The 13,317-nt window shown below is 52.2% G+C and overlaps 1 protein-coding gene across 4 annotated transcripts in view; it reads right to left on the bottom strand.

The window, feature by feature from the left end:
* Nucleotides 1–1,212: 1,212 nt before the first annotated feature.
* The window catches only part of RPH3A (rabphilin 3A), a 31,729-nt gene continuing 19,624 nt past the window's right edge, over nt 1,213–13,317 (bottom strand). For 3 of the 4 annotated variants that reach the window (XM_077187658.1, XM_077187656.1, XM_054645657.2), the window contains 13 exons: nt 12,648–12,782; nt 12,444–12,542; nt 12,250–12,303; nt 11,975–12,181; nt 11,240–11,319; nt 10,621–10,695; nt 8,694–8,803; nt 8,018–8,144; nt 7,570–7,626; nt 6,402–6,553; nt 5,221–5,302; nt 4,664–4,760; nt 1,213–3,840 (listed from right to left, as the gene is read on the bottom strand). In XM_077187658.1, the coding sequence (XP_077043773.1) occupies nt 3,710–3,840; nt 4,664–4,760; nt 5,221–5,302; nt 6,402–6,553; nt 7,570–7,626; nt 8,018–8,144; nt 8,694–8,803; nt 10,621–10,695; nt 11,240–11,319; nt 11,975–12,181; nt 12,250–12,303; nt 12,444–12,542; nt 12,648–12,782 (1,406 nt within the window). In that variant the 3' untranslated portion in view covers nt 1,213–3,709. The remainder of the gene's footprint in view (nt 3,841–4,663; nt 4,761–5,220; nt 5,303–6,401; nt 6,554–7,569; nt 7,627–8,017; nt 8,145–8,693; nt 8,804–10,620; nt 10,696–11,239; nt 11,320–11,974; nt 12,182–12,249; nt 12,304–12,443; nt 12,543–12,647; nt 12,783–13,317) is intronic. The other variant, XM_077187657.1, reaches the window with a different exon arrangement.

Below are 13,317 nucleotides of genomic sequence, written 5' to 3'. Positions count from 1 at the left end.
CGGCCACCGCCGGGGGGGACACAGAGGGGCCATGTCCCCACCCAGGGCTGCGAGCAGGGGCTCCCACCTGAGGTGGCGTTCGCAGGGGTCCCAGGACGAGGGAAGAGATGAGAACCTTGACTCCGTGTTTCAGAAGGCTGATTTATTATTGTATGATATGATGTGTATTATGATATAATGTATATTATTATATACTGTATATTATTATATTATATTATATTATATTATATTATATTATATTATATTATATTATATTAATTATATTATATTAATCATATTATATTATATTATAATTATATTATGTTATATTGATATACTAAAACTACACTAAAGAAAGAGAAAGGATTTCATCAGAAGGCTAGCAAGGAATAGAAAAAAATGATAATAAAATCTTGTGACTGACCAGAGAGTCCTGACACAGCTGGGCTGCGATTGGCCATTAATTAAGAACAATTCACATGGACCAATCCCAGATGCACCTGTTGCATTCCACAGCAGCAGATAATCATTGTTCACATTTCGTTTCTGAGGCCTCTCAGCTTCTCAGGAGGAAAAAGTCCCAGCAAAAGGATTTTTCATAAAATGTGTCTGTGACACCCACCAGCCCTGCCCTGGGAATTGAGCCTAAAAACGCCCCAATAAAAGGAAATAAAAAGATATAAATAAAAGGGAACAAATAAAAGGAAATCCTTTCTTGGTTGGAGCTGCCACCTCCACAAGGGAGCAGCTTCTCCTTCCCAAACTGGGGGTGAGAGGGAACTGGGGGGGAAAAAAATTCTCCCACCACCATTGCTGCTTTTCCTCAGGGCTTTCACTCCCAGGCACCAAGCAAGAGGAGCCCGTGGATGATTTAAACCTGCACTATTTTACCCAGGATATTCCCAAAACCAGGAATTCCTGTTACCCCGAGCCAGGATCTCTCTCCCAGCCACCCCAAACTTCTCAGCATCTCCAACCCAACCCAATTCCAGCAGCCCCAACCCACCAGGAATTCCCAGAACCAGGCCCTCTGTCCACCCCATGAGGTTCCTGTTCCCACAGGGAATGAAAGAAGCCAAAAATCTGTATTTTTTTTTTTGTTCTTTTCCAATAGTCTCACTTTATTAGATACCACATCAAGAGAGGATGTTGTGCTGCATGCAGCGGAAGACTGGAGGATTTCTAATTCCTGTGTAAGGTTTTCTTCTTGTCTTTAACAGTTGTAAACTGATATTTGGCTGTAAAATCACTGCATGCGAGTCTGAATGCAAACAGCAGTAGAAGAGGCTTTTAATTTTCTTTTTTTTTTTTTTGCCTTTTTTTGTTTGTTTGTTTGTTTGTTTGTTTTTCACCATTCCCAATCCATAGGTGCATGCTTTATTTACAACAAAAAGAAGTCATTCAGGGCAGGAATTACCATCAGAAAAACTGAGAAGAGGAGGGGGCAGATACCAGGGCTGTGGTTTTGCACATTACTGAGGAGATTGGCAAGTTGCACTTGATTTTTGGAGGTGCAAAGAGATGATCTGAGTATCCTTTTCCCAAAGAAAGCAGGCTGAACAGGGAATGGGAATACAGGATGGGAAAAGGGTAACCTTAAGTGAGTTGTTCTGCACATACAAAGGAGGCTGGGCTGCTGCAGGACTGGGAGAAATTAAGGAATTGCTTTAATAATGATTCTAAAAGTTTTTTTTTACCCTCAGCCACATATTTCCCCAGCACAGCTCCGTGATCAAGGGCTGCTCTGGGCATGAACAGGAATGTTTGGGTCAGGTCCATCCCTCTGGAAAGGGTGGGGGCAGCTTGGAGTCATTGAGGTTGAAAAAGGGAGAGTCCAACCATTGATCCTGGATCCCACCATCCCATCCTGGATCCCACCATCCCATCCTGGATCCCACCATCCCATCCTGGATCCCACCACCCCACAGCTCAGCTGGGCCTGGAGCAGGGAGGCTTCACCATGGGGTGCAGAGGGGAACAGTCAAAAAAAATTATATTATATTAATTATAATTAATAATTATAAAAAAAAAAGATTGTTTCAGTCTGGTCCTGGCCAGGGTGGCTCAGGGATGCCGCCCTGACTGGCACAGAGGCAAAAATTCCATGGAAAAGGGGAAAATTTCCAGGTGTTTTCTTCCTTTGCACCCCAAGCCAAGCCACGAGCACCAGCACATCACCTGGGGTGGTGGAAGAGGATTCCCAGCTCTGGCTGGACCCTCTGGGGTGGGCTGGGTTGGCTTTTCCCACCTGGAGATCCAAGGAGGGGGGAGCCTGTGCCAGGCTGGGCCAGCTCAGCACAGAGGGGTTGGGGACACTCAGGGCTGGGGACACTCAGGGCACATCAGCAAGTTTTGCTGGGGGCTGGAGACAAAGAAAATACCAGGAAAACAGAATTCATCCAACCCAAAGAGAGGGCAGCAGCAGCAGCAGAGGGTGCGGGGAGCTCGGGGGGACGTTTCACACACCATGCTCAGTGTGACAAAAAAATCCCACATATTCCATAGTGCTTAGAGTGCTCCTATCCACAGGGCCTGGGGTGATCCAGAGCCAGGGAGTGGTTCCAGAGCCAGGGAGTGGTTCCAGAGCCAGGGAATGGCTCCAGAGCCCAGCAGCAGCAGCAGCTGCAGAGAGTCTGTGCCTCCTGCTGTCCAGACCAGATCCAACAGCTCCAGGCCGTCCTTAAAGTGCAGGCTGAGGGTTCTTGTGCAGAAAACTGGGAAAAGCAAAAGAAAACCAAACCAAAACAACCCAAGTTTGGAAGATCTCAGATTGTTCCAGCTAATTCCAGGAGCTGTGGTTGTTTAAAGCAAAAATCCTTGCACACACATCAGGGGGCTGGGGGGAAGCAGCAGCTCCCTCAGCTTCCCTCCTGAGGAACAGAAAATCCTCGGGAGCAGGAGGGGTCTGAGGGGACCTAGGACCCCTTCAGGGCTCGGCCAGTCACTACTACACAGCTCAGAGGTGAGGAGGAGGTAGTCACAACCCTAAAACACAGCTGGGCTCCTACAGCAGCGGCGCCCCCGAACTCCTCGGGTGAAAGGACAAAAACCAACCCACACCTGGTCCCCTGCGAGCGCAGAGCTCCCTAAACCCTCCTTGTCGCTGTTATGGTGTTGGTGGTGGATCTTCTCAGCAAAGGATGTGCCACAAGATTGCTCAGGTGGGCCAGAGCAGAGGTGAAGCTCAAGCAGGACTCGCAGGATGACACCGGTGGCACCGGTTTTTTGGCCTAACCACGACGACACGGACACCAGGCGACGGTGACACCCACACCAAAGCCAAGGAGCTTTTTCCTTATTGCAACTGAGGTATTGAGATCACACAAGCAAGGACAGGCTGATGCTCCCAAGCCCAGCACTCCCATCTCCCCTCGGGGAGACGCGAGGAGCGGAGGCTGGAGGGACACAGAGCGTCGGAAACGCGACGGGAACGGAGAGAGAGAGAGAGGGGGGAACAGTCAGGAGGGAACTATTGCTTGCCAAAATTACACACCAGGGGAACTCAACAGCCTCCCTTCCCCAGCTGAAAATAAATAAAGGAGAATAGAAAAGATCTGGGGGAGTTTCCAGCGGAGGGGAGGACGGAGGGGGCTTGGAGGAGGAGGACCCTGGGATCAGAGGCTGTAGCAAGGCGTGGCTGCGCTGGAAGACGGGACACCAGGGACACCAGGGACACCGGGGACCTGCAGGGGTGTGGCAGAGGGCAGGGAGGGCTGGGCAGAGGCTCCCTTTAATCACTGGCCACGTGGTTCTCGTTCTGCAGGGTGTGCCAGCGCTCGATCTTCTTGTCCTTGTTCTTCAAACACTCGTACCAGTGTTTCAAGCGCTCACCCTTGGCCGTGATTCCCAGCTGGCAACCGCCTGGGGAAAGGGGACAAGAGCAGAGTTTGTAACCAGAGGTGGTGTTGTCATGGGCATGTTTTATGAATAAAATCTTTTTGCTAAGATTTTTTTCTCTTGAGAAGCCGAGGGGCTTTAGAAACGAAACGTAAATGGTAATTATCTGCTGTTGTGGAATGTAACAGGTGCATTTTTGATTGGTCTCATGTGGTTGTTTTTAACTAGTGGTCAATCACATTAATTCATGGCCAATCACAGTCTAGCTGTCTCAGACTCTCCGGTTAGTTACAAGATTTTATTATTTTTTTTTCTTTCCTTTTCTAGCCTTCTGATGAAATCTTTCTTTCTATTCTTTTAGTATAGTTTTAGTATATCATTTTCTTTTAATATAATATATATCATAAAATAATAAATAAGCCTTCTGAAACATGGAGTCAAGATTCTCATCTCTTCCCATGTCAAGATTGCCTTGCAAATTCAACATTTAGTGAGCCCTGAGTGAAGAACATTGCCACATTTGGTGACCTCGAGCAAGTTGCATTGATTATCCTCTCATGGAGTCATAACCACAGCGGTGCTGGTGTCCAGGAAATCCTGCCATGGGCACACACCTCACACCCTGCAATGCCTTTTCCGTCTCCCTGGCTCAAAAATCTAATGGAAACGCCACGGAGACGCTTTTCCAGCCCAAAAGATGCTGGAGGTGGGGCAGTGTGGGGGGTGCACCCACCAGATGCCATCATCCCACCTGGGCAGGTGACCCATGCCCCCTCCCATCCAGCAAACCCCATTCCAGGCACCAAACCCTGCCCCAGAGGGCAGAGCCTCCCAGCCCGTGGCTCACCGATGTAGTCGTTGGATTTCCCGATGTCGTAATCCCACACGGAAATGTCCAGGGATTTCTTGGCCAGGTCGCTGTGTTTGATGTCATAGAAGAACTCCTGCAGAAAGGAAAACACACCCCCTCAAAGCTGCAGTTAAGGGGTTGGGCCTGATCTCTGCAGAGCCTGGATTCAGAATCCAAGGAGAGGATGGTGAAAATGTAATTAATGAAGGAAAAATGCTCCTTCCCTGTGGAACCTCTTTTTCCAGGAGCTGAGCTCACCCCTTGCACCTACATGAGCCCTTTCCAGGTGTCCCATCAAAGCAGCACCAGTGGAGAATTTCCAGTTTCCACCCCCAGGAATGCTGATCCCACCCACATCCCCAGCTGGGATGCAGGGAGCTTTCAGGGTGTGTGGTGCTGCCATGGCAAAATCATTCCCAAAATATTCCTGGGCACAGGAGTGGGAAAGGAGCTTGAGCAAAGAGCCAAAGCTTGGGGAGTTTGTCTTCCACCTCCTCCACTCAACACAGCACTCAGTGAATTGATTTAATAATATGAAAAATATCCATCCATACCTCGTTAAATTCAGGATTCAACGTTTTCTTCTTAATCTGCGTCTTGTGCTTGGCCTTTTTTCCCATGTCGGGTTTCAGCCAACTGGGGGCAACAGAAAACAGCTCAAAATTCAAGTGCAAGAACAGTGGGAGTTCATAAGCTTAAAAAGTGAGCTTCTGGGCTGGAAGAGATTTATTTAGAGCCAGTCTCTCTTCCCACCTTCCAGAGAATGTGGGAAAAGTGTGGGGCTGGGGCTGTGCAGCCTGGCTGCAGATCCAGAACTCAATTTAGGGCTGGGATTAATTAGATCACTGATTTAAAAATGTAAAGCCACCATCTTCTGTTTCTGGAAATGGAAAATGCAACAAATAAAGAGAGACTGGGAAGGGAACCTGCTCAGCTCCACTGAGCTACAAAACGAGGAGCAGAATATGTTCAACATGAGAGTCACTGAATGAGTTTTAGGGAGAACAGAAGTTTTTTTCTAAAGGCAAAGGAAAAAAATGTGAGCAAAAACCCCACCAGGAATGGCTGCAGGGATTTCTCTGTGGTGCAGCTCACAAGGTCGGGATAAAAACCCCACATTCCCAGGAGCCACATGGGTTTATGTGGCAGCAGGCAGGGCATGGAGGGACATGGAGCCACCTCTGTCCTGCAGCCAGGGTGGGTCAGAGGTGGAGAGAAGAACTCCCTGTCCTCCAGCTTCCACTGTCCCTGGAGTCCCACCATGCCCTTGGTGAGTCACGGGTGGGAATCCCACTCGCATGGATCGCAGGGAAGTTGGGTGTTGGAAGTTTTGGGTGTTGGAAGTTTTGGGTGTCGGTAGTTGGAAGTTTTGGGTGTTGGAAGTTTTGGGTGTTGGAAGTTTTGGGTGTTGGACACCAGCCCCAAACCCACCCCACATCCCCCACGTGCCCTCCGCTTGCAGACACAAGGTGATCAGTTAAGGCTTGGACTCCTGAAGTCTTTCCCAACCTTTAACAATTCTGGGATTCTCCATGAGGCAACCACAGGGATTTGGGCATTGGGGAGTGACAGACCCAAGGGCTGGCTCAACACCACCCACACTGGGGACACCACCAGAGGTGAGGCTCAAGCAGGACCCGCAGGATGACACCGGGTTTGCCCTGAATTTCCGTCAGTGGCTCCAGAGGAAGGAGAGCAGGCGGCTCCAGCCCGGAGCCAGCCCCGGCTCACTCACAGCTTGACGAAGGGATCCGAGTATCCGTTGGCGTCCATGGCCGCCAGGTGCACGCAGCGCACGATGCCCACGATGAGCCCGCCCTGCTGGGTGCTGTACATCAGGGACACCAGGATCTTCCCGCGCTCCTCCACGTCCCCTCCGCGATCCACCTGCAGGAGCACCCGCCAGAGGCGTCTCACGGATGTGTTTTGTGGGAAAAAAATCCTTCCCTTAGGATCTTTTTCTCCTGAGAAGCTGACAGGCCTCAGAAATTAAACGTAAACAACGATTATCTGCTGCTGTGGAATGCAACAGGTGCATCTGTGGATTGGTCTCATGTGGTTGTTTTTTAATTAGTGGCCATTCACAGTCCGGCTGTCTCGGACTCTCTGGTCAGTCACAAGATTTTATTATCATTCCATTTTCCTTTCTATTCCTTTCCCAGCCTTCTGATGAAATCCTTTCTCTATTCTTTTAGTATAGTTTTAGTATATCATTTTGTTTTAATGTAATATATATCATAAAATAATAAATCAGCCTTCTGAACCATGGAGTCAAGATTCTCATCTCTTCCCTCATCCTGGGACCCCTGTGAACACCACCACAGAGGTGGGCGTCAAATGTGGCAATAATGTTTCCTTCCTCACATCTCTCCTCTGGCTCAGCTGTTTGCCTTAATTTTTCCTTCTCCTAGCCAAGCTTCTGTCAGATCAGAGTGCAGTTTTCAGAGTCAAGTTTTCAGTCAGTTTTTTGTTTGTTTGTTTGAAATTAATTTTGTGTTCTACGAGCAGACTGCATTTTAATTATAATTTATGTCAGCTATGTGGGTGTGTATATATATAATTGTTTATTATTTATTTTTATTGTGGGTTATTATTGCCTATTTGATAATTCCATTCAGAACGAAGGTGCAGCAAACAAAAAATTAACATCAGAGCTGGCTTTGAACACTATATCTTTCTAATTTTTCCTCTTTCTCCCTGTTCTCTTTCAGTTACTGCCCTCCAAAGCCATCTCTTGTGCCAAGGAACCTCTCTTGCATCAGGAGGGAAAACTCGGCGTGGAGGAGGAGGGATGGGATGGATACCAGGGAATGTGGGATCTCCAGGACAGGGGGACAATGGGGTTGTACACAAGGGATGGTGAAAAGGACATGGATGGAGCTTGTCCTGCTCCAAGGACTCACCTCCTCCTCGTACAGAGCCATCCCACGGGATGCGCCGGTTGTTCCGGCACGCTTCGTCTGGGATGGGAAAGGGACAAGGAGAATGCCCTGAGTGACTGGGAGAGGAATGCATGCAGCCCAGCTCCTGCACTGCACTCCAAAGTGCAAGGAGGACCTCAGGAATCTCCATCTGCTCCATCCCTCCCATCCCAGTGGATTCGACGGGGGACAGAGCACCCTGTCCCCTCCACCACGGTGACATCCACCCAACAGGAGCAGGCCCTGGAGTCACTTCCCATGGATTCCCACCAGGCTCTTATCTCCTGGCCTTGGGATGTCACATCAGCCCAGGCACAGGTGGGAATGCAACTCCAGAAGGTGCCAGGGAAGCCAGGCACCTCCAGCCCCTCCCTGCACCCCTCAGGTGCCATTTCCAAGGGGAACAGAAGGAATTTGCACCGACACTCACTGCTATTACTCTCTCCAGGCAGATGTTGAAGTTCTTTTTCTGGTTGGCTTTGAGTTTTTTCAAGGCAACTCTGGTTTCTCCAATAAACTCGTTGTGGCCAAATTTGTCCTCGTCACACACGGAGATCCTGGAGGGAAGAGGGAAAGGGGAACATAACCAGGCTGGAGCAGTGCCCGACTCCAGGGGCACTGCTGGGGAGAGGGAAAAACAAAACAAAACCCCCCAAACCCACCCTTGATGTGGATTTTCTCTGACCAACAGCCATCAACCCCCAAATTTCTATCTTAAAAAAAAAAAAAAGTCAACATTTTAAAATATTTGCTTTGTGATGGGCAAGAAATCAAGAGGTGGAAGTTTTAAGTTTTCTGAGGGGAGAAAGAGACATAAATTTTAAGAGATATTTATATGGAGTGTTTTTCTGGGCTATTGTCAAATCAGCAGAGATGCACATCTCTACAATGATAAAAATCAGTATAATCAATAATCTACTATTAAACGAAAAGTTCAAAATGCCAGTTCTCCTCTCTCCAAAGAACCATCCAGATGACCAAAGCCACGTTGATTTTAACCCAAAACCGCGTTTTTCTCACAGCCCTAACCCCCCAGTGCACTCCTGGGTGAGTGAGGACACCCCGAGCCCCACCCTGTGGGACCCCTGGGCTCCTGCTGGCCTTGCCTGAGGGTTTTCCTCTGCATGTCCTCGTCGGTGATGCCGTGGTACACCAGGGTCTCGTTCCACACCGGGTTCCGAGTGTTGCGCAGCGTCTTCGTCCTCAGCTTGTTCGACTGTGGGGTCAAACAAACGCAGGGGAATCAGTGTTGACTTCATGGTTTACCCCAGAACCCCGGGTCCCTCCCCTGATAATTCCCTCCCAGGTGTGTCCATCTCCTCTCCTTTCCCCTCCCAGCACTGTCTGTCACTCCTGGCAGAAAGGCCTCGAGTGATTGGCAGATCCAAAGGATGCCCTCTACCCCTGGGGGGCATTGGGGCCATCCGGGTGTCCCTTTGTCCCTCCCCTCCTGTCCCTGCTTGGTGGCTCCCTGCCCCTTCCCTGCCCCTCTCCCTGGGGTTCAAAGGAGCAGCAACCACGGGCTCAGGGAGTTCTGTTGGAGCTGGTGCTGGATCCAGAGGCCAGAATAAAGCTCTGGATCCAAACCCTCCAGCAGAACCGACTCCTTTCCTTCACTACTGCCTTCTCCACAGAGGGAAACCCGAGGAACAGACCCTCCACGGGAGGAAGCTCCATCCCACAGCCACCAGAGCTCCTGCAGGCCTGGACTCATCTCCATGTGCCCAGCTGCAGCACCCAGCCAGCCAAAAGTGTCTGAGGGGTGAAACACCACACACCCAGCAGCCAAAAGTGTCTGTGGGGTGAAACACCACACACCCAGCAGCCAAAAGTGTCTGTGGGGTGAAACACCACACACCCAGCCAGGCAAAAGTGTCTGTGGGGTGAAACACCACACACCAGCCAGCCAAAAGTGTCTGTGGGTGAAACACCACACACCCAGGTGGCCAAAAGTGTCCCTGGGGTGAAACTCCACAGTTTCCACTATTTGGTTTTGCCACAGCACCCACCCAAGGCACGTCCCGTCCACAATATTGGTGATATTCCAATAGCCCAGGATTCCTCCCTGCCCAAATCCCAGCTCCTGGCAGGGGTGCTCCATCACAGCTGGCACAGCTGGGTGATGGGGAGCTCCCAGGGAGCACTGAGGTGGAATTTTGCACAAGCACCAGGGATTTGGTGACATGGGGTGGCTGGGAGAGACTGGATTTTGTCACTTGCTGGAGTTTATTCCCTCAAGGAGAGGGGGAAAGGTGTCCAGGGCAGGATGTGAGGGCTCAGGTCACAGCTCTCATGGTCTAAAGGAGGTGACAGTGGGAGATTGAGGAGCTGTCACTTTGCTTGAGTGTCTTTTGCAACCACACATTCAAAATTCAAAAAAATAATTAAAATAAATATCAGCAAATGAGAGCAGTAGAAATCAAAGCAATTCCCAACATCACACCTGGATTTCCTCCAAACAAGACCAGGTGTCCCTGTGCATAAAGCAAAGCTGTAAAATCAATCCAATTTCTTTGTATCAGTTTTCCCCTGGTTTTACTCCTGGTTCCTCTGAGCAGAACTCTGCTGTACCCTCTAAGCAAAGAGCCAGCACTGCTGGTGGTCATTCCTTCCTCAAGATTTGCCCACCCAGATCAGCTCAGCTGGGCTGGGCAGGGAGATTTCCAGGAATTTCCATGATGGAGCCACAGTTTCCCCCCGGTTCTCTCCCCACAGCTCCACCAAGAACGTGCTGCAGCTTCCAAGCAAATGGATAATTCCAGCCCTGGGCATAATTAGATTTTTGGGCAGATGTTTTGTGATGCATTAACAGCAATGCCTCCTCTGGAGCTTCCCTCCATCCCTGAGCAGATTCCTGCCTGCAGGATGAGCTGTTCCTCGGGTCTGGGAGAGCATCTGGGAGCATCCTCCCTGTTCAGAGACACCCCCAGGGAAAACAGCAGCGAGCAAAGAAATCAACAGGGAAAATCTGATCTGAGGGGGATTTGAGAAACCTCTGCTCCATCCCCAGCACCAAACCTGGCAGAGCCTCACCTTGCTGGCTCCAGGCAGGAGGTGCAGCTTCACATAGGGATCAGCCAGGCCATTGGAATCCATTGGTTTTAAGCCCTAAAAAAAGGATAAAGGAAATGTAGGATGTGGATTCTCCTTCAGCAAAGAGAAAAATCTGCTCGTGAAAAACGCAAAGAGAAAATGTGTTCAGTGACCCAAGAGCCTCTGCCCCGAGCAGCTGTGGGTGCCAGGATGTGCTGAACCAACCCTTCCCAGGAAAAATCAGCATTGTGGAATCACAGGATGGTTTGGGTTGGAAGAGACCTCAAATATCATCAAGTTCCACCCCCTTCCACAAGCAGGGACACCTTCCACTATCCCAGGCTGCTCCAAACCCTCTCCAACCTGGCCTTGGACACTTCCAGGGACGGGGCAGTTTCTTGGGAGGACTGTTCAAGGGCATAACCACTCCCACAGATCTCTTGGATCCACACAAGGAAAAGGCCCCCAACACTCCCCAGCCAGGAGCAGCTGTGCCTGGAGCCTCCCAAGGGAGCAGCCTCTGCCAGCAGCCACATGGCTTCCTTCCCATTGTACCAGAGAAACTGGGAGCCAGATGGATTTAAATTAGGAAAAAGGGGGGGGAAAGAGGAGCTCTTGCCTTGGCCTTGATGAGGGTGCAGTGCAGGGAGCTGTTGTCCTGGTCGTAGAGCAGGCTGAACTCCAGAGCTCCCAGCGTGGCTGACAGCGAGGGAAGAGGAGGAAACAACCTCGTTAAAACCCCAGCCAATAACTGCATTTAATCATCCCCGATTAGTAATAATTGGGAAGATTTGCGGGTCAAATGTAAAAGCTGTTTAATGCAGTGACACTGCGCTGGCAGCGGCCAAACCGCCGCAAATCCAGGCGGATTCGGGAGCTCTGCACAGCTTTGGAGGGCAGGGACTGCCCAGGGAGAGCAGCCTGGGGCTCTGGAGCTGATTCCAATATTCTGCAGGCAAGGGAGGAGTAACACAACCAACCCTTCCCACAGCAATTCCACCCTGGAGCACCCTGAGGAGATGGGACAGCATCTCGGGACAGCATCTCCTCCCAAGGCTGGGCTCAGCACCTGGCTCCTGTCTTGGCTCTCTGGAAACCAGCTCAGGCTCGTGCTCCTTCATCCCAGGGATGAAGAGCAGGCACAGAGGGCATCAGCTGCTCCAACCCAAGCACCTGATCCCGACCCCAGCAGCTCTTCCCACCCAGGATGTTCTACCACAGATCCTCCCCCTCAAATCCGAGCCTGGCAGGGAAGCATCATTCCCTAAGGACTTTCCCTGCTGGACACCCACCCAGCAACCTCCTCCAAATCCCACACTTCCCAAAGAAACTCCCTCCCTTCCCGGGTACATACTGCCTTCATCCGAGTCGTAGCTGTTGGCATCCTCCTCCTCCTCCTCTCGGGGCTGCTGCTGCTGCCTCTGCGGGGCGGCGGCTGCGGGCGGGGGCTGGCTGGGGGCAGGGGGCTGCCAGCCTGGCCTGTCCTCCCTGCCGGGGGGCGCAGCCAGGCCCCCTCCCCGCTCCTCCCTGGCAGCTCCACGGGCCGGCTCCGGGGGGCTCGCTGCGGGAGGGACCCCGTTAGCCCCGGCCCGCGGTGCCCCCCAGAGCCCGCAGCCAGCCCGGGCTTACCTTGTCTGTCCGGGAAGCGGGCGGGACCCCCGGGACCTGGCCTTGCCGCTGCAGCTGGGGACACAGAGGCGGCATCAGCACCTGGGACATCCCCTGGTGGCCTCTCCCACCACACTGAGCCCATGGGGTGTCCCCAGGGACAGAACCCTTGGCCGTGCTCCCATCCCATCCCATCCCATCCCATCCCATCCCACCTGCGGGTGGCGCCGCTGCCGGGGCAGATCCAGCGGCGGATGCAGCGGTGGCCGGCGGGGGCGGCCGCTGGCCTTGCACGGAGTTGGTTCTCTTCACACCTGCAAGGACAGGGGACGATCAGCAGAGAGCACCCGCAGATGGCTCCCGGCTTTGTGTCCCCCCATCTGTCCCGTCCAGGGATGCAGGAGCAGCTCCGCGCTCACCGGGGCTCCTGCTGACGCCGCTCTCAGCGTAGTCCCGGCTGTCGCTGTCCCCAGCGGTGTCCTCGTTGCCACCCGGACCTGGCCGGCCCTCGGCTGCTTTGCGGCTCCCCCGGGCGGCCGCTGTGCCCTCGGTGCCTGCAGGGAGAGGGAGAAAGGAGCGGTGAGGCTGGAAAAGCGAGCTGCCATCCCTGGCCTGGGTGCCAGCAGCAGGGGGACAATGGGCACGGCCACTGCAGCAGCACCTCCGAGCTGAGCTCCGGGCACTGCGGCAGGAGGGCTCTGCACCATCAAACCTGCAAACCTGCACACAGGAAATCCCCGAGGACACGGAGAAACAGGGCCTGAGGTATCCATCACCCGGTCCTCAGCACCCATCAAACAAACCCCTGATGGCACCACAGCTCCACATTCCTGGGATTTGGCGGGGGGGGGGGGGGTGTGGAGGATCCTATTTTCCTTCAGCTGATCATCTCCCATTTATTAAGGAGACAGCCGTGGCAGCTGCCTCTGCCTCTCCCTTCCATCCAGGGATCCGGCAGTCCCAGCGGATCCATCCCAGCCCGGCGCTCCGGGCTGATGGATGGCGACCCCGCGGACGTGACGGGAAAGGTCTCGGCGCTCACCTGGCTGCTGCTGGAGACGCCAGGGATAAATCTTTGCCGTGACATAA

The sequence above is a fragment of the Agelaius phoeniceus genome, chromosome 18, assembly GCF_051311805.1.
Source record: "Agelaius phoeniceus isolate bAgePho1 chromosome 18, bAgePho1.hap1, whole genome shotgun sequence".
Classification (NCBI taxonomy): domain Eukaryota; kingdom Metazoa; phylum Chordata; class Aves; order Passeriformes; family Icteridae; genus Agelaius; species Agelaius phoeniceus.
The sequence above is the reverse complement of the archived record's forward strand: the minus strand, read 5'-3'. Positions and strand labels throughout refer to the sequence as shown.